The 21,913-nt window shown below is 35.5% G+C and overlaps 1 protein-coding gene across 6 annotated transcripts in view; it reads right to left on the bottom strand.

The window, feature by feature from the left end:
- Positions 1-21,913, bottom strand: part of UBE3A (ubiquitin protein ligase E3A) — a 241,480-nt gene that overhangs the window by 44,129 nt on the left and 175,438 nt on the right. For all 6 annotated transcript variants that reach the window (XM_027856645.1, XM_027856648.1, XM_027856643.1 and 3 more), the window contains one exon: positions 11,320-11,630. In XM_027856645.1, the coding sequence (XP_027712446.1) occupies positions 11,320-11,630 (311 nt within the window). The remainder of the gene's footprint in view (positions 1-11,319; positions 11,631-21,913) is intronic.

Below are 21,913 nucleotides of genomic sequence, written 5' to 3'. Positions count from 1 at the left end.
ATATCAAATGATCCCTAGTTGTACTTTCAGCTTAATAAAATCCAAAGAAAAATTATTTTAAATGACTTATTTCACAAAAAAAAAAATTTGTCTGAATTTAATATCTTCGGCTTTAATGTAATCTTAAATTCAAAGACACCCCCCTCTTTCCCCCAAGCAATTGTCCTTGAACAGACTTGTCTCCTAAAACTTAATGTAAAACATCAAAGAATTTATTTCAAATAGCTAAGACTTTCAGAGTATGGTAAAAAGAATCCACAAATATCATTAGTAACAAAAGAATCAATAGGTTATACAGAGAAAAACCTATATTAAACAAGTTTTCATGAGCTAGCTTTAAAATACGGTTAAATCCCAGTAATTTAGATTAACTAAGGTAAGAAGGAATTCCAGGATATTTGAAATGTTTATCATCATAGTGACTGCTGATGGATTCTCCAAGGCTATGCTAGTGGAATACAAATTCTAGCAGGTTTCCCATGAAACTGGAAAGATAACTAAATATGAGCTGGACAAAAGCTTGTGAATCTTTAGTCAAAGGACCAAACTAGGTAAACTGGAAGGGGGTTACCACTAGAAAATCAGTAATTCGGCATATTCAGCTAAATAGAATCCCATTCATTATGTTAAATAACTTCAATACTTGAAATTAAAAAACATAAGGGGGGCAGAGCCAAGATGGCAGAGTAAAAGCAGTGACTTGCTTGAGCTCTCCCCCAAACCCCTCCAAATATCTATAAAAAACGGCTCTAAACAAATTCTAAAGCAGCAGAACCGCCAAAAAAAACAAAGTGAAACAAATTTCCAGCCAAAGACAGCCTGGACAGTTGATCAGAAAGGTATATCGAATCGGGCCAGGAGAGTAGTGCAGTTCGGTGTGAGCACACAGGCTGCAGCAAACCAGAAGCAGGCCTCAGAGGGCTGAATCGCAGGCAGCTGTGGTGGTTTCCTGACTTCTCAACCCACGAATGCCAAAGACAACTTAGAAGGTCAGTGAGAAAAGTCTGTTTTTACGGTGGTGACAGAGGAAAGCAGGGTCCCAGCCCCATTCCTTGGGGCAGCTGCTGCTTCCTGAGCTTCTAGACCACAGACTGAGGGGGAATTGAGTGGCTGATCAGAGGGGGATTGCAGGAATCTCTCTGCTGGTGTAGGATTCTCTTGCTTTGCCCGTGCTTGGATCTGGGTCACAGTTCTGGTGGTGGTCCTGGGGCGAGGAGGAGCGCTGGAGTGGTGGAGCTTGCAGTGGCTGTGGAGAGGAAACCCTCCTCACAGTTCCACGACAGAAAAGAGTACTCATAGACTAGATCACAGTCCAAGAAAGGAGCAAACACCTCACCCTTGATCATAGCACCTTCGAAGAACTGAAAATTTACAGGTCCCTAGAAGTATATCTGAAAATAACTGCGCACAACCCCTGAAGCTTGGGACAGTACATCCTCCACACTGGAAACAGACTCCTACCTTAACAAGGAGTCTATAAACTCAAGTAATTGGCTGGGATCATGAGCAAGCAGCACAAAAAGAGTCATACTATATTATCTTACTTTGATGACAAAGAAGATCAAAACATACAACCAGAAGACAACAAAGCCAAAGCTCCTACATCCAAAGCCTCCAAAAAAAATATGAATCAGTCCCAGGCCTTGGAAGAGCTCAAAAGGAATTCTGAGAAGCAAGTAGAGAAGTAGAGGAAAAACTAAAAGTGATGCTAAAGGAGACCCCAAAAAACCTGAAGAAAATAACACCTTAAGAGGTCCAAAAAGCCAATGAGGAGAAGAATGCCCTAAAAAGCAAAATTGGCCAAATGGAAAAGGAAGTCCAAAAGCTTCCTGAAGAAAACACTTCCTTAAAAATTAGAATGCAGAAACTGGAAACTAGGGACAATTTGAGAAATCAAGGCACTGTAACACTAATCCAAAGGAATGAAAAAATAGAAGAGAATGTGAAATATCTCATTGGAAAAACAACTGACCTGGAAAATAGATCCAGGAGAGAGAATTTAAAAATTATTGGACTATCTGAAAGCCATGATCAAAAAAAGAGCCTAGACATCATCTTTCAAGAAATTATCAAGGAAAACTGCCCTGATATTTTAGAACCAGAAGACAAAACAGAAATTGAAAGAATCCACCGATCACCTCCTGAAAGAGATCCCCAAAAGAAAACTCCTAGAAATGTTGTAGCCAAATTCCAGAATTCCCAGGTCAAGGAGAAGATATTGCAAGCAGCCAGAAGGAAACAATTCAAGTACTGTGGAAACACAATCAGGATAACACAAGATTTAGCAGCTTCTACATTAAGGGTCTGGAGGGCATGGAGTATGATATTCCAGAGAGCAAAGGAGTTAGGACTACAACCCGGAATCACCTACCCAGCAAAACTGAGTATAATCCTTCAGGGTAAAAAACGGTCATTCAATGAAATAGGGGACTTTCAAGCATTCCTGTGGAAAACACCAGAGCTGAATAGAAAATCTGACCTTCAAATACAAGACTCAAGTGAAACATGGAAGAGGTAAACAGGAAAGAGAAATCATAAGAGACTTATTACGGTTGAACTGTTTACATTCCTGCAGGGAAAGATGATATTTGTAACTCATGAGACCTTTGTCAGTATTAGGGTAGTGGAAGGGAAAAAAAAATTATATGTATGTGTAGATAGATAGATAGATAGATAGATAGAGGGCACAGGGTGAGTTGAAGATGAAGGGGTGATATCTGGAAAATAAAATTAAGGGGTGAGAGAGGATTATACTGGGAGGAGGAGAAAGGGAAAAGTAGAATGAGGTAAAATATCTCACATGAAACAGACAAGAAAAGGCTTTTACAGTGGAGGGCAAATGGGGGGAGGCGAAAAGGAATGAATGAATCTTATTCTCATAGGATTTGGCTTAAGGAGGGAATAACATACACAATGGGGTATGGAAATCTATCTTACCCTACAGGAAAATAAGGGGAAAGGGGACAAGAGAGCAGGGGGTTGATAGAGGGGAGGGCAGATTGGGGGACAGGATAATCAAAAGCAAACACTTCTGAGGAGGGACAGGGTCAAAAGAAAGAACAGAAAAAATGGGGGGTAGGATAGGATGAAGGGAAATATACTTAGTTTTTCACAATAGGACTACTATGGAAGTGTTTTGCATGACTATCTATAACCTATACTGAGATGCTTGCCTTTTCATTGAGGGTGGGTGGGGAGGGAGGAAGGGAGAAAGTTTGTAACCCAAAGTTTTAAAAATACATGTTAAAAATATAAAAAAGAAATAAAAAAATATAGAAGTCAGACTAAATACAGAGTTGAGGAATAGGGGCATTCAAGTTAACTCAGAGACAACCCCCTACCTGGGGCAAAGATGTCCCTAAATAAGCTTCAAGAACATGCCTATCAGGGGGCAGCTAGGTGGTGCAGTGGATAGAGTACCAGCCTTGGATGCAGGAGGACCTGAATTCAAATCCATCCTCAGACACTTGACACTTACTAGCTGTGTGACCCTGGGCAAGTCACTTAATCCCATTGCCTAGCAAAACAAAACAAAAAAACCAAAACCAAAAACAAACAAACAAAAAAACCACAACAACTACCAAAAAAAAACCCAACATGCCTATCTAACTCTGATAGGTCTACAATTATATTGGCTGATCTCTGATAATTAGGAACAGGGCAATCTTCACTTATTCAGAGAGACCTGTGCTAGATACTGAAATAGATGCAAATTTTAGATTAGACATGGCCCTTATTTAAGTCGTGTTCATGGAACTTATTTGTATCAGTGGAACAGGACATACATACACACACACATACATGAAAACAAAATATGACATGAACAGAGATACAAAGTGCCATATGAGGTTTTCCAGGCTGAATGAATCAAAAAGCTGGAATTAAGGTTGCAGGGAGAAATATCAACCATCTCAGATATGCAGATAATACCACTCTGATGACAGAAAATGATGAGGAATTAAGAAGCCTCTGGATGCGGGTGAAAGAGGCGAGTGCAAAAGCTGGCTTAAAGCCCGATATAAAAAAAAAAAACAACAACAAAAAACTAAGATCTTGGCAACCGGTCCCATCATTTCTTGAGAAACGGAAGGAGAAGTGGAAGAAGTATCAGATTTTATATTCCTGGGCTCAAAGATCACTGCAGATGACATTGTAGCCATGAAATTAAAAGAATTCTAATTTGCTCCTTGGAAGGAAAGCTATGGTAAATCTGGGCAGCATACTAAAAAGCAAAGAAATCACCTTGCCAACAAAGGTTGATATAGTCAAAGCTATGCTATTTCCAGTATGCACAATGAGGAAAGGTAAGCACCACAGGATTGACACTTTGGAATTGTGGTGCTGGAAAAGAGTTTTAAGAGTCCCTTGGACAGCAAGGAAATCAAATCAGTCAATATTTAAAGAAATTAATTCAGGGTATTCACTGGAAGGTGAACAATCTTTCCCATCATCAGGGTCTTTTCCAATGAATCCTGTCATCTCATTTTATGGCCAAAGTATTTAAGCTTCAACTATTGTATTGTGTTCTTCCATTAGTGGAGATCAGTGACAATGAGAGTTTAAATGACTTGTCCAGTGTCACAAAGGGGTGTCTGAGGCAAGATTATCCACTCTGACCTCAAGAAAAGCTTTCTATCCATCATGTTACACTGATTCTCTTCTTTACCAAATCACATGTTTATTAATAACATCTTTCATTTTAGAAGATTTTACCTGGGGGTGGGAGGGAAAGGCAGACAAGCAAAAAAAGGCAAAAATATATATGCTCATTTATTTACAGTGTGATTGCTATTAACAAGATGAAGTAGAAGATCACAAATTCTCTTGCCAGTGGCACTTTCAAAGAACTTGGTCAATTTAATTAACAAACATTCACATCTCTTTAAACATATTTCTTTTGATTTTTATTTTTAAAGCAAACATGAGGATTCCAATCTCTTCAATTACTCTAATCATTTCTTAAGAGCAAATCCAACTAATTACAAACAACACAACAGTTCCAGGAAGCAATAAAGTGGGAGTTAAAAAAAAATCTTTTTCCTTCTCTGGGGGGCTGGAGGGAGTAACATCATGAGGGTCATTATGTTTCATTATAATCTTACTTATGTTATTTATGCCATTCATTGTCTTAATTAAACTTTTTTTTCCTACTGCTACACAAAGTACTACTCCAATGCCTTGTGTCAAAAAATGAAGACAATCTGGAATTCCTGAAGGTTATGCTAGTAGAAGAAAAGTCCTAGCAGGTTCTATTAAGCTAGGAAGACTGAGTATGGTCCCAAGAACTGAGTGCTTTGCAGGACAGTCACTTGTTAATATATCATTTGGTGATGGCCACCCATAAAATAAAGACAAATAACAGAATTCTATTTCAGTAATGATAGCAGAAGGGTGGCAGAAAAGAGGGTAGTAAGAATCACAATGTTTTAGCCCATCTATAAACACTAATTTAGCTGTTAGAATTTTATATATGAGCTCCTTGTCCAGTGATCAGAGAGAGGATATACTCTGAAAAGAACTGAATGGAACGAATCATGACATTCTTGCTACAAACAAAACCAGACAACAAAAGGAAATTGAAGTTAAGTGGAAGAATGCTCACAGATTCTCTTTGGAGGGGCAAATAATGAAGTTGGCAGAGATAGTTCTATCATAAATCCAGAAGCAACTAGAAACATCATTTCTTGGTATATTTGGTCATCTCTTATCACAGGACTCATAAGTATTTGCCAAAAGACCACCAACTACAGCTTATGTAAACATCTACTGCCAAGGAGGAAGACACAAAGAAATTCTACGAAGTGTAAGATGCCCTAAATTAAATCAAATCAACACATGCTTTTGATATTCAATAATGTCAATGCTATGGAACAGAAATTAGGACAGTGAAATCAGATAGAAAATACAGTTCAGAACTAAGGAATGAGAGAGATGAAAGTGTTGAAGACTACCCAGAATCCTGATAGCTCTACACAATATATATCAGAAAAAAGGATTAGGAAGGTACTGGACATCATGAGTACCTAATTTTTTAAAAAAATATAACTGATTTTGACAGGCACTGAATATCTCAAAACTACATAAGAGTCAAAGTCAGGAGTTTATGCAGAGTCAGATTACTGACTTATTAGAAAAAAAAATCAAAATGAATATAAAACTAGAAGAAAAAAGTGACAAAAAAGATATAGTATACAAATGGAACTCTAACTTGATCAATTTCAATAAGCTATTGATCTGAGGGAAAAAGAGGGGTGGGAGGGCAGGAGAGAATGGCTAGAGGAAAATGACACCGACACTAATTACAATAATTTCATATAAAAGTTTAACTGATGTGAGTCAACTCCTATAATGAGTAAATCAAAAGACCTTAAAAGCCACTTTAGTCAGTAACACTCGATCTATTTGTCAGGTAGAAAAAGACAGCAGCAACACTCTTTTAAATTGTAAACATGTTTGTAAAGTGTTATGAGAAGGATGGCGAAAGATTATCAGCAGAATCAAAACTCATAAAACAACAGAAGCAGTGTAAGAAAAACAAATTTAAAAGAAAGCTGGCAAGAGAATCATCTAACAAAATCATTCTAAGGGCATTTAAGGATGAAATTGTAAGAAAAACAAATTAAAGACAAAAAAGATTTTTATAAAGATTTTTAAAAGAAAAAAAGCTCTTTTCACCATAGTGGAGCTAACACATCTGGATTCCATCATGACAGTCCTACACATACTTGTCTAGAAGCAGTGAGAATCGAGAAAGAAGCAAAACACAATGGTGAGGGCACTAAGGGATCAATTCTCAAAGTATCTAAAAGAAAGGAACATAACAAAGGGGTGTGTGTGTGTGTGTGTGTGTGTGTGTGTGTGTGTGTGTGAAACCAAACGATTTTTTTTTGAAAAGGTGACTAGACAAAAGATCATAAACTAGTACTAACTCACACATCTACTTTCCATTCTATATAAAAATTTTATGGGAATAAACTATCTATGCATTGGGGGCATTTTTGACAAGAGTATAAAAGGGGGAATAGGCCTTCCAAAGGAAAATTATACAACAGACCATATCTTTAATATCACAACTGAAATACAAAATCCTACTGTTTAAACATTTGCTAATTATATGAAAAGCACTAGATTTGATGGAGGAAAACATCACCTTAAAAGGTTCTTCTTTAACAAGCTGTCTCCCATGTACCTATCAAATTTATACAAGATTTCCTGGAAAACTTAATTTTGTTCAAAGCCCCTGTATCAAGTAAGGCAAAAAACCATCTGTTTGCTACTCTCATAAGGGAGACCCAGTCCAGAGTTTAAGCTGAAGAGGTATCCTCTCCAGATGGCGAGGTCCTCCAGTTTGAGAATGATATGTTGGTTACATCAAATCCTAGAACAGAGGTGTCAAGCTCTTGGGATGGAATGATGTCTGGACAAGATTAAAATGTAATTGAGAAATATTTAACAAAATAAATAAAAGTCTGATACAATACAGATAGTGATACTTTGTGGTTTTCTAAGTCAATAAGCCCATAGGATTCCAGTTCTACTTTAGTTTGACCCCACTGTCCTAGAATATTGCATAGCCCACTAAATTAGATTCATAATCATTCTCATGAGTTTAGTTTAGCTATTCACACAGGAAAAACTACATGGATGAAAAATATTCATTGTTCAGACTATGATATGCAATTGCAGGGATAGCCTAAAGAGACTATTCAATAGCACATATATTGTAGACAGACACTAAAAAGGGCCAATGAACTGGGCCTAAAAATGAACAGTAAGAGGAAAATGAGCTGTACTGCCTTTGGGAATTACAAAGAGCTTTTAAAGACACCAAAGCAACTCCCTGAAACAAAGGTCTAAATTCTTAAAAATGAACTTTCATCTGGTAATGTTGTGTATGGCTATAAATCATGGGATGCTATATGTCTTTGAAGAACTGAAGCTGATCACCCAAAAGGAAACAGGAGAGGTTTGTGGTGGGTATAAACAGACTGAAACACATTACAAACAAGAAATTATACAGGAAAAGTGTTATAAATCATGTCATCAAAGAAATAATTGAAAAAGTTGGAGGCAGTGAGATGAAGGATAGCCAAAGGATAGTCCAGGTGCTGCTTGACTTGTATGTCTACGATATCAAGAAGACAGGAGGAAGATTGTGTGGACCTCCCCACTCCACATTTATACGTGACAAGACATGAATAGGATGGGTGAAAAAATAGAAAAGTTGCAATGTGTATTACTGCCAAAATGATAAGATCACAGATTCATTGGATTATTGGGGGGGGGGGGGAACAGAGAGGGAGACACAAAGAAGAGAGAGAAAGAAAATGAGCACAAAAGGAAAATTCAACCTGGACTAACTAGATTACAAGACTAAATCATGAATAAAATCATATGAATTAACAAGATTTTGCTATACATAAGTGACTCAAGTGTTTATATTGACATAGCAACAAATAACAGTGTTAGGAAGCCTTTTCCCCAACACCAAAAAAATGAAAATGAAAAAAATTTTTAAAAAGGCAATCATATTTCTTCACCTTAAACACTTAATATTTCAAAGCAAGCTTAGCACTTTGTAATCTTAAAATAGCAAATAAAAATGTTAGGAAACATCACTATTTAATATCATGGATGAAGCATAATACATTTTGCCTTTGGAAGCATGTGACTTCTACTTTCTAGTATATGTCTTCTCAAAACTGGCAAGATAAATGTTCTGACATGTTTAAAAACATCATCAACTAAAGTACATAAAGAGAACTAATGTGATGTTTTTTGTTCTTTCCATTGATCTAGAACACTACTGTGGATGGTCTATCTACTGTGTGAACATCATCAACTTCCTTTTAAAATTTCTTCTTTTTCCTTGTTAAACTTTATTATTTATTCTGATGCTATCTTGTGACCTTCTGGTCCCTAGTATATCATATGATTTCTATGATTTTCTTATTTATTCAATAATTTACATGTTAGCTGCATCTTATTTAATTTCATATATCTAGATCACATTTAAATGATTACTTCTTGTAAAATCTAAGCATATATCACAAGCATATACTTCTTTCCCATAGCTTTCTCTGTCCTATTTTCCCCTTCTTGTTCTATTGTCCCATTATTGTGGGCTGTTTCATTACTGTCACTGTTACCTTTCCCTACTTTAGTGAAAAACAGGACAGCAGAAAAAAACTTTGAAGATCAAGGGGCATAATGGCCCTACTGGACTATACTTAATCAAATTATTATTGTACAATAAAGAGACCTTTCTGTTAAATATGGAAGAAGAAAAAGTCAATTTTCTTGTTACACAGAGTCAACTGAAAAAAATCTGAGAAAAAGCAAAACATCAAGGAGTAAATTAAAAATAGAAACAACTCAATTCCAATGGGCAAAGCCACATCAAGACAATCAAATACTAAATTTTTCTGCAGCTAAAGAATCTTTTCAACAGAATCCTAGTACACTGCGGTCTCAATATAAGACTGTCTTTAGGGTCCATAATATAGGAATGCTTAATTTTATATTTAATTCCGCTCTTAAGTGTTATACAGTGAGGTTATAATAATTAAATTCCTGGAAATGATTTTGCAGCCTGACATCTAGTAAATTTTTTTTTCCTATTCTTTACTAACTGGAACATGGAGGTTTAACCCTACAAACTATGCTACACTTTTTAATAACCATGAGAAAATGGGATTTAGGTTTAAAAGGTTATCTCTATAAGACTGTTCAAAGTAGGTACTTAACATGTGTTGTTGAACTGAAATGAGTTTCTATCCCAATTTAGGGAAACTGGTATGGGTATCCTGTAATTCAAATTTCTTCAAAATTCCTGTAATTTGTTATGGGGAACTGAATCCTAAAGGAAAGGCCATTCAACTTTGTGTATAGTAGCATGCATTTTTCTCAGAGGCAAGTACTGAAATTTAATTTGAGATCAAATTGAAAAACATTTCTCATACTCTCAAAAAGTTTGAACAAAACACTTGTCATTCATGTGAGATTATGGAAAATTGAGTTTAAGTGAGATTCTGCTACTATATTAACTAATGAGCTATGGGGATCTTAGGTAAATAATCTATCTTCTGCGGGTCTCAGTTTCCCCACCTATAAAATGGGAAGTCTGGACAAAACATACCCACTTTCGGCACTTTTCAAAATTTTGTCAAGTCAGTAAACATTAGTAGAAAGTAAAGTAAGAAGAATTCTTTGAGGAATTAGAGAAGGTGGAGAGGGGAGCAAAGGAGGTACAAAATATTTTTATTTCTGGCAAATGTTATATAAATTTTTCTTTTCTTTTTTTTAAACTGTGGAAATACTGTGTGTTTCACTTATTACACAGATTTGGATACATAAGAGGTAAAAATATGACCTTAGAAATATACAGGTAGTCATTACCTTATTAACACTGTAGTGCTAAATGGCCTCTGCATACAAATGGTTCTGGCTGTCAAGAAAACAATTATGAAAAAAAACCCAAAACTTGGACTTAAGAGAAAATCTAGGTAATTTATAGGGAGAGAAGTAGAAGGGAAGAAGCCATGAAAAGCAGGGATAGGCAGACTTCCATGTAAAGATGACTTGCCTATAGGAAAGATTATTAGTTTTTTTTAAAATTTCCACATGCAACCTAAAATTTTTCATTTTATTGTTTTATCCTATTAATCTGAGATTCATTTGGATTAATAAACATTCTTTTATGAAAAATCAAGTATTTCTAGGAGAGTTAACTCTTTAAAACTGGCAGAGACTATTTATCCAGAGGTAACATAAAGTTTGGGAACAAAGTGGCTAATTCTAGAGAAGAGAGCACTTTTGTGAGATAAGATCTGACCTAGTGGGGTAAAGATCATAAGGATGTGGAAAAAGAGGTACAAGAAGGTAAAGTGGACAGCACTAAACTTCATTTCTTTGAAATTTTGTTTAAGGCAAACCCAAGAAAGAGAGAAGAATACATCTTCGTGTGGCCCCTTTCTCATAGGATTATAACGAAGAGTACAATTCAAGAATTATAATTTAGGTACAATATGGGTTAAATAAATTCATGTGGGCCTGCCTGCTAACTTAATTACCATTTATAATATTGGTTCTATGGGTTATGTCTTGACAAATTTGGGGAATAATAATAATAAAAGCTTGAAACAAAATAGTTAGCTTTTAACATGGATGCTTGTGCTATCCTTCAAAGCCAGCTATGTTATAAAGAAGGGTTTACATTATACCATTATTTCTTAATAATGTAACAATATTTTTATTATCATTTTCAAAAATATTCAAAAAATAAATCTGAATTAAAATAAAAGTTCTAGAATATCTTACCTTTAAAGTCATCTCTAGGGCCTTGAACTTCCTTCTTGTTCATTTTCCTATCAGTGCAGGAGTTGTTATGGGCACCTTTGGAGTTGTTTTCAAGGTAAGCTGAGCTGGTTCCTTTCTTGGAGGGATGAGGATCACAGAGTTTTGCATTAATCTTATAAAGCTCGAGGGCCTTAATAGCTGCTGCATTGTTATCCATACGAAGAAAAGTTGGACAGGAAGCACAAAACTCATTCGTGCAGACCTCATTTCCACAGCCCTCAGTTAACTGGTGGTAGTAGCGTTCTATTAGATGCTTTGCAGCTGCTCGCTTCCTGTACCAAACATTCAAACAGTAAGCATAAAGATTAGTATGGCGCTCATATACAAAGCTCATTCAGATCTTCAGCAAAGCAAAAATTAGTCAAGCACAATATGTGTAATATTAAAAAGAAAATAAGAATAGGCAAGATTCCTGTTTTTACCAAAATCTTGATTGCCATTGACAAAACATTTGTTCTGTCATCAGTAAGGTTAAATAAAAACTTATTAGCTTTTAAGATATTTAAGTAAAACATTTTATGCTTTATTTCATTCTTGTGTAAAAAGGTTTCGAGAAATATAAATTGTTAGGAATATTTAATGAAATTACACGGCTTCTGCCTTCCTGAGAATGCTTTCATACTTTTAACATAAATTTTTTACTGGGTCTATAATTAAAATTGTTTAGACTTCACAATAAACCACTTTCTAAAATCTTAAAAATATACCTCTGATATCCTTTTACCTAGAAACCATATTTTGACTGCAACAGTTTGTAAAAACCACATTTGTAACTAGCTAAAAACTTATAAGCATTTAAACTTAATTTTTCATTATATTTACTACCTTATAGACATAAAAATATTTTGATAGGTAATTGTCTATGCTACTCCTATTCTGAAAAGAACTGGCTGAGTTTCAAACTTCAAACCATGAAATACAATCACAAAGCCTATTACTAATTTTTTATAAATTCATCTCATTTTGTCTTCTGAATTTATGAAAGTATATCATGAGCTCCAAAAAGAATAAGAACTATATAGTCTACATACTTTGTAACCTTCAAGTGATACAGGCACTTAACACTAGTGTTCAAACAATGGTTGGATGATCATCTAACTCATGGGGTTATTAGAGGGGATCCCTGAATGGGATAGTTATTTGGTCTATATGAAGTCAGTTCTAACTCTGAAATCCTGTCACCTTATGATTCTGGCAGAGTAAGGCTAATACAAGAGACCACTGAATAAAGAGAGACATTTTATTTTAGCCCGCAGACTCTCCACATTTGTGGAAAAGAATAGGGTACAATCTAGGAGATATACAGCCAAAACTAAATACAAAATATGTATAGTGATGTGTTGGCCCTCTAAGACTCAAACAGTTCTTTGATTTGGTTTGGTTTGGTTTGATTTCTCCCTGAGAAGGAAGTAGGGAGGATGTATACGGAAAGAGGACAAAAGGCAGTAAAGTTTGAATGTCTGAGTGCCCACACAAAACAGTAGAGGTACAACAATTGTGAATAAGTGAATAATATATTGAATAAAGGGCATATGAAGAAAACCATGCACTTCAAAGCAGGATTTTACTATAAAGCTTACAAAACATCCTATCTCACAGGCAGGTGACAAAACATCCAAAAACAAATCCAATTTATTCTTCTGCTCTATCTTGAAAGATACATGCAGTTTGTAACCTATGATTCATGCCAAAACAGTTAACAAAAAGCAAGGGCAATGCACAATAAAACGGGATCAACAGATACTCTTACTTTCTGGAGATAAAAAAACCAGATACATAGCCATACACATTTTACTGATCTCATCTTAAATCAAAAGCAAAAGTAAAATAACAAAACAAATCCCATTTATGTACCTCTCCACTAAAATTCATTACAAAGGTTGGAAGGGAAACACATTAAATAACAAAGATGTTTTTCTTACTAAGGAAAATATGCTTTGTCCTATATTCACCAAAATATCCTTTGAATACAGAGTAGTACCAAATGTCAATTTTATATGATTTGCTTAAAGTATAACTCATTCTCAAATTAGTTGTGCCAAGGAAACCTTATGAAAAATCTCAAGAATTATTATTTTCAAGTAATAATGGGTCCTCAGAAGACTTTTCAGTTTTATACTGGCAAAATTTAATCACAGGCCATAATGATCATTTTGAGAATCCTCTTTATACAGACCAGCATGAGACAAATTAAGTATCTGCTAGGCGGAATATAACTCCCTGCAAGGGCAAGCTTTAAGCATACCTATATAGATGTTATGTACCAAAAATCTTTCAAGAGAATTGTTATCATGACCTAGAACAGGAATTCCTAAACCATGAACCAATATCAACTCATTAACACATAAGCCTTTTTTTTCCTTTCCAATAATGGTCCCTGATTTCATAAGCAGTGTGGTACAGTGCAAAGAAAACTTTAAGAAGGAGAGATCTGGGTTCATATCCTTGTTGTATGGCCTTGGGTCAATCGCTAATCACTGAACCTCTCTGAGCCTCAGTTTCCTCATCTGTAAAAAGGGAAATACCTGCAGTGCTGACCTCAGAAAATGTCTCTGAAAAGTAGGATAATGTAAGAGAAGTAATTTGTAAACTTTAAACACTACATAAATAGCAGCTATTGTCACTAGAGAAAAAAGGGAGAAAGAAAAATGCCAAAATAATATTCATATTCAAAAAGTCAGAATAGCACTACCTAATATCAGGTTTTCTTACAATGTTAATTTAACTAGAAAAAAACTGACATCTATTTTCAGAAAACTAATTACAACCTAAAATTTAATTAATTTGGAACTAATTTAAAATTTGTAATAATTTGGACAAGTTTAAATTGATTTATCTTTGTACCTGTTATGAAAACTTTTTACTAAGTTAATAACATAACCTAGATTGTTTGAAGAGTAAAACTAAAACCTTGGTTTCACTAAAAACCGTGCTATATCCGATCTGCTTAATCAGCTAGAAACCTGTAAGACATTCATAAGCCATTATTTTTCAAAAATTTCAAGTACTAATCCCAGTATTCTTCTCTCACATAAATGTTTAAAATTATATAATATTTCTCACTTATTTCTACAGCATGTTAAAATTATAAAGCTCTCCCAAGTGACTCTCTCTAAAACATTAACACAAAATTTCCTTTGTTAGAAACTTCTCTTATATGGTTATCTGATAATATGAAATTTTAAATAAAAGAGTTGCTTATGCAGAAGTTATTAAATAGAAAAATTATTCAATTCTGATCACCTATCCCTACATATTCTCCAAAAAACACATGACTTTAAAACAGAGTACCTGCACCATTAACTTTTAATAATTTGTAACTAACAAAACTATCCATTTTTGCACTTATCTGACTCTAATATAGAGTTGATAATGTAGCACCAAGAAGAAGGAAAAACAAAAAAGAATTATAGAATGATAGAAACTGATCTGGGTCATATATATTTCTCTTATAATAAACCTGATTTTCACATAAGTCTTGTGATGTTGTGACTGCCTGGTGGTAATATTCAAGGCAGTTGGGTGAAGCAGTGGATAGAGTGCTGTGCCTGGAATTAGGTAGACTCATCTCCCTGTGTTCAAAATTCAGCCTCAAATGCTTACTAGCTGTGTGACCCTGGGTAAGGCACTTAACCCTGTTTCTTTATCTGCAAAATGAGCTGGAGAAGGAAACAGCAAACCCTTGCCAAGAAAACCCCAAGTGGGGTCACAAAGAGTCAGATACGACTGAAAGAAATGAACAACAATAATGTATATTCTTCATCTACTTAGTTTTTCTTGTCTGGACTACTAGACAAATTTCTTTTGGATGATTAGGGAAGTCACTGAGAAGTCCCCAAAGTATTCTAGGTCTTAACGTAATCAGCATAAGGTTATCTGTAAACAGGAGCATTTTGAGAACCTTAAGCAGCCAAAAGAAATCACTTTTCCGTTTGAAAATTGCCCAGTATGTCTTCCATGACACTGGTGAAAATATTTGATAATTATGTCTTATTATTTTATGTTTTGAGATTGATAATCAGAAAAATGATTGAAATTTTGCATCTCTGTAGTTGTTATCTATCAGGAGTACTTGCGTGATCTTGTTAATGCAAATCCTGAAATTTGCCAAGTCAAATGCTTTTTATAATCAACAAACAATAAACAGTGGCATCCCGTGTACTCTACTCATCAGTCAACTGAGTGACTATAATGATATGCTCTACGGAAAATCATTCATAGGAAAGAGGGAACGTAGGGGAAGGGAAAAGGAACAAGCATTTTATTAAGTGCCTACTATGTTCCAGGTACTGTAAGCATTTTACAAACATTATCTCATTTGATACTTACGCCAACCCTGTGAGGTAAGTGCTATTATTATCCCCATTTTACAAATGAGGTAATCAGGTTAGGCAGTCAGTGGTTAAGGAACTTGCCCAGGGTCACACAGCTAGTTAAGTGTCTGAAGATAGATTTGAACTCAGACCTTCCTGATACCAGGCCTAATGCTCTATCCACTGTACCATCTGGATGCCCATTTACAAAAGCCAACCTCTTTATTTCTGATATCACTGATATCCTTAATATGTGCAGATAATTCTCATAAAAGTACAATAATAATGATAATAGCTAACATTTATATGGTGCTTACTTTGTGCCAGGCCTTGTGCTAAGTGCTTTACAATTATTATCTCATTCAGGTCAGCATTTGATGATATCTTCAGAATCACAAACTTTGAATAATAAAACTGTATTAATCTTTTCCCTTCTTTGGAATCTGTTCTTCACTGAGATTTTTTGAAATTGATTCCCAAATGTCTTGAAAATTATGTTGCTGCCAGCACAAATTTCTCTTTCATGTTTTTGGTTAGGTCAAAGCAGTGTTCCTGCCTATTGGTATTCAACACTGAAACCAAATGTAGTAGTTCCATTATCATGGAGGAGAAGAAGAAATCATAATAGAACCACTAGCCAATCTGTTTAATTTCTTTGTTGCCTTTTTTGTTTTATCTCTGAGCAGGATATGGTTTAGTAAAGTCTCACTTTTTCTTCCTGTTTTGTTAGATGATACTGTTCCTAATCCTCCACCATTCTCTACAATACTTCAAAAGTGAGGTAGTATATGAATCCATTGTTACCCATTAATTGACATCTCTCTCCACTGAACAATGAAATCAAGTGGTTAGTCAATTAACAAGTAAATTTATTAAATACCTACCATTTGCCAGACCCCCATGCTTAATGTTGGGGATAGAAAGGTACTGGTGTTTGCCCTAAAGGCCCTTATATGCTAATGGGTTATTGGCTAAACCTATTTCTGAGCTCTTCCAACCTCATTGTAAAGCTTATTTTTGCATGGGGCAAGTTCCTCTAAGAAGCGGAGATAACCATAGTCAATACCCTACATGCTGCTAAACACCACTGGAGAAAGCCACACAGCGTATCATAGTGTCTGGGTCCATTAGAAGTTTACAACAACTAATCTTAACTGAGCCCTCACTGCTAGATAGCAATCTTATCGACTCTTCCCTGACTGATCCTCTTTCCCACTTCCCACAACATATGTTCCAAACCTGCTCTTCTCTCCTCAAGCCACTGGCCCTAACCCCAAGGTCTGCCTTCATGCTTTACTGAAAAAGTTGAAATCATCTATCACCAGCTCCCTCTTCTTACCAATTCTACACTTAGAGCCACCTCCTCAACATTATCATCCCACTCATGTTCCACTCACAGAGGAAAAAGTGACCTTTTTTTCTTTCAAATATCAACTCTTCTCTTATAATACCCGTCCAGCCAATTTCCTGACCCTCTAGAAATTTGCCCCTTTAATCATCATCCTTTTTTCTCTTTCATTTTCAACTTCTCCTTTTTCAGTGGCTCCTTCTGTTCTACTTACAAAAGTGCTTTAAAAATCTTCAATTGATCCTATTATATTCTCAAGTTACTTCCCCATAATTCTCTACCTCTCCCAGCCAAGCCCCTAGAAAAAACCATATCTATGTCTTGTCTTCAACATGTCACCTCCACACTACACTTTTCAACCCCTTGCAATCTAGATTCCATAAATATCACTTAACAGAAATTGATTTCTCCAAGGTTACCAATGGTCTCTTAATTGCCTAATACTAACTGCCTTGTCTCACTTTTCCTTCTTCTTGAACCCTCCATAGCACCTGATGCTGGTTCACTCCTCTAGATGCCAACTCCTTCTCGTTTTAGTGACACTTTTGTCCCCTAATTCTCCCCACAGCTGTCTGGCCATTTTTATTAATCTCCTTTGCTGGATCAACATCTATGTCCCATCCCTTTTGTGTGGATATATCCCCAAGGCCCATCTATCCAGGACCCACTCCTCTTTTCCCTGTATATTCTCTGAAGGATCTCATCAGCTCTCATAGATTTAGCTACCAACTCTATGCAGCCAACTCTCAGATCTATATATTCAGCCCTAGGCTCTCTCCTGTATTTTAGTCCCATATAATCAACTCTTACAGGACATTTCTCATGGGTGTCCCTCAGGCATCTCAAGCTCAACATGTGCAAAATAGAACCCATCATCTCTGCCCATTCATTGTATGTATTTTGTTATTTCATTTTCTCTGTATATGTTGTTGTCCTCCCTCTTCCCCTAACACAAACAAAATGTAAACTCCTTGAGGGCAGAAACTGTTTATTTTGTCTCTGTACCCCTACTCTCTGGCAGAGTACCTGGCATACAACTGGTACTTAATAAATGCTTACTGAATGAATCAATTTCCTCATCTTTTCAGTATTAAATAGGGTGAGTTGGAGCAGTTACCGTAGTCATGTCTTCTCATCTTTATTCTTCCTTTTAATTTAATATTGACTTTGATTTTGTTCTATGATCTAGCTGCACACAGGAGCTACTTATGAAGTGACTCTCACATAACCATTAACCTCCTAACTGATCCTTCTGCATCAAGTCTCTCCCCACTCCAATCCTTCATATTTTTAACAAAGCAATTTTCATTAAGTACAGTTCTGACAATGTCATTCCCTTACTTAATAACTTCTTCTTACTTCTAGAATCAAGTATCAACTCATCTGTTTAGCTCATCACATTTGGGTCCTAATGTATCTTTGCAGCCTCACTGTATGTTATTCCCCATCCTGTGCTCTGCAGACTTTCCAAATTGGCCTTGTTTTTGTTCCTCAACTACAACTTTCTATTTCCTACTTCCATGACTAAAATGCCCTTCTTCCTCACCTGCACCTCACAGAATCCCTCTCTTCCTTCACGATGTAGGTCAAACACTACCTTCTACATGTAGCCTTTCCTGATTCCCTCAACTGCTAGTTTTCTCTTCTCTCTCAAACTACCTTGTATTTATTTGCATTTATTCTTAAGTTTATTTTATCTATATATGCATAAACACACATGCACACACTCTTGTTGTCTCCTACATTAGAATTGTAAGTGAAGTCAAGAAAGGTTTCCCACTGAAAGTAACATGAACTGATCCTTGAAGGAACCTAGGAATTCTAAAAGGAAATGAGTATAAAGTTCATTTCAAGCACAAGTGACAATCTGTGCAAAGGTATTTAAGTAGAAGAAAGAATGATGAGTTGGCTATTTTTATTGTGGAAGCAGAATAAGGAACTAAAGATAATTTTATAATTTTAGCTATTTCGTTGTTTGCCACAACCAAATCCAGTTGGACACTGGCTGGCAATGAGCTTTTCAGGATTTAGGAAGGCTGGGCCTATATATTTAGCTAGACTAGGACAGTGTTTCTAATTTAATATAACCTAGCAGAAAGCATTGCGAGGATAGCCTTCAAGAACCTAGCAGTTATGTCCAAGCCACAATGAGGCAACAGAATAAGACTTTTGCGAAGGGAATTTAGTAACTACCTACTATATAAATAAGATATTTCCTAATTATTTCTTCATTGGACCACAATGGAATGTTTACTTAATTTCACACAATTTTGCCAAACATAAGTTAAAGATCAGATAGCTAAAATAAAACATCATTTAACAAGTACATGCTCTGCTAAATGAGTAGATAGTTAAAAACAGAATATGTATGGAAAGTCAACACAAGGTACTGGTTCAAAATAGAAAAGTTTATCAATGGAATAGTGCAGAAGCAGTAAAGCACAATAGCATAGTATTAGATAAACTTAAGTACCTTAGTTACTGAGTAAGGAATTACTATTTGACAAAACAGCTGGGAAAGTTAGAAAGTGGTCTTAAAGAAACTGGGTTCAGAATAACACACCAATTTTTAAACTCACACCTCCTCAGCACTCCCTGCCCATGGGGCCCTCTCTCCCTCTGGAGAGGGTGGGGTGGGGTAGAATATCTAGGAGTTCCTCCAAGCTCCTCAGTTTGAGGAAGGCACCTCAGGAATTCATTTCAGCATTTCCTACCTGGCTACTTTCCTAGATTTCATGATCTTCAGAAACTCACAACTCTGTAACATGAAATCAACTCTGAAACTCTCATTTCCTCAGATCATTTCCCACACTGGCTGCAGGACTTCATCAGGCCCCCCCAATGGGTAATCTTTCCCCAACCTCCACATGCTTTTCAGCTTCTTTTTATGTGCTGTCTTCTCCCACTGGAAGCCCAGGGACTGTCTTAAACCTTTTTTTATATCATTAAATGCTTAACACAGTGACTTAACATAGTTAGTGTTTAACGGTTATTGACTACTGATGCTTTGATGTCACCATATACCTCCGTAAGTCCCAAATGGCTACATGACCTAGATATAAAAGATGGTAAAATAAACAAATTAGAGGAGTAGGCAAGGAGACACCTTTCAAACTATATATAGGAAAAGAGTTTGTGACCAAATAAAGGAGAGGATCACAGGAGACAAAATGAATGATTTTGATTTGCGCAAAATCAATGTGTTTTGATCAATGCTGAATTGGAAATTAGACAGTAAACTGAGAAAAAAAGTTTGTTTTGGAAATTTCCCTGAAAAAGTCTTATATCTATATTCAGGGAATTAATTTAAATATATAAAGACAACAGACATTTCACAATAGATAAATGGTCAAAGAATTGGAACGATCCATTAAAAAGAAAGGCAAGCTGGCAATAACTATAAAAAATAGTTCAAATCATTATGAAGAGAAATGCAAATTAAAACTCTGATTTCTACCTCACAACCATCAGATAGTTTGGTGTAAAAAAACAAGGAAAATGACAATTGTTAGTAAGACATGGAATGAAGAGAATACTAACATACTACTGGTGCCAATGTGAATTTTTCCAACCATTCTGGAAAGAAATTTGGAACTATCACCCAAAAGTCACTATTAAACTCTATCTAGCAATACTATTACTAGGTATATATCCTGAGGAAATCACTATATACAAAAAAATTTATAGCAGCATTTTTGTTATAACAAAGAATTGGAAACAAGTAAATTCCTATCAAATGGAATGGCTAAACAAATTATGGTCCAGGAATGGAATAAAATTGTGCTATGAGAAATGAAAGGAAGAGATTCAGAATACCTTAAGAAGATTTGAATGAACTGATAACAAGTGGAGTAAGTGGAACCAAAGGAACAATTATGACTCCAATATTATAGAGGAAAACAATTTCTGAAAAATTCAAGGACTCTGATTAATGCAATGGTCAGTCACTTCAAAAGACTGATAACGAATCATGTTTCTCACTTCTTGAAAGAGAGGTGATGGACTAGAGATACAAGGTAAGACATGGCCATATTTTCGGACATGGTCGAAGTGTGAATCTATTTTACTAAACTATATATAGTTGTTTTAAAGGAGGGCTTTCTCTCTCTCTCTTTTTTTTCTGGTGGGGTAGGGAGTAATGAAGTGAGAGTTATGAGGAAAGAATTATAAAGGAAGAGCAGAGTTAACAACAGTGAAGCCAAAACTAGAGGACAAACAAAACATTTAAAAATGCACAGGAGAAAGTTCAGAAGAGGATATAGATAAGCAAGGTTAGTGCTGAACTACTACATTAACTTAATACATAGGGTGTCCCAAAATTTTAGTGCAGTTTTAACCTTTAATAGCTTAAAACTGCAGTAAGACCTTTGAGATGTCCTATACACTTAAAAAGAAGTTGACACAACACATTGGTTAAAAAAAATAGCAAAGCTGATTAATGCAAGAGATGGGTCAAACAAACTGCAGAAACAATTAAACATAGTAGGCATGTTACTTGAAAAAACAAAAGACACTGACTGTTGGTGTAAGAAATTCCTATTTGACAAAAACTGCTTGGAAAACAGGAAAGCAGAAATTAAGTTTAGTCCAACATGTTATACTACAATAAACTCTAAATGAATATATGATCTAAAAAGGTCATATCATAAACAAAGAAGAGGAGAAAGGAGACACCTTTCATGACTCTGGCTAGGGGAATAATTCTTACCTAACCACAGAAGAGAGATGATCATAAAAGATAAAATAAATAATTTTGATTACATAAAACTGAAAAGCTTCTGACCAAGCTGAGTAAAAGTAGATAGAATTAGAAGGTGAAAAAATTGTTGATACCCTTTGATCCAGCAATACCACAGCTAGGTCTATATCCCAAAAGGAATTAAAAGGGGGGGCA

The sequence above is a fragment of the Vombatus ursinus genome, unplaced genomic scaffold (assembly GCF_900497805.2).
Source record: "Vombatus ursinus unplaced genomic scaffold, bare-nosed wombat genome assembly UNPS02011591.1, whole genome shotgun sequence".
Classification (NCBI taxonomy): Eukaryota; Metazoa; Chordata; class Mammalia; order Diprotodontia; family Vombatidae; genus Vombatus; species Vombatus ursinus.
Note: the sequence above shows the minus strand (reverse complement) of the source record. Positions and strands in the feature narration are given on the sequence as shown.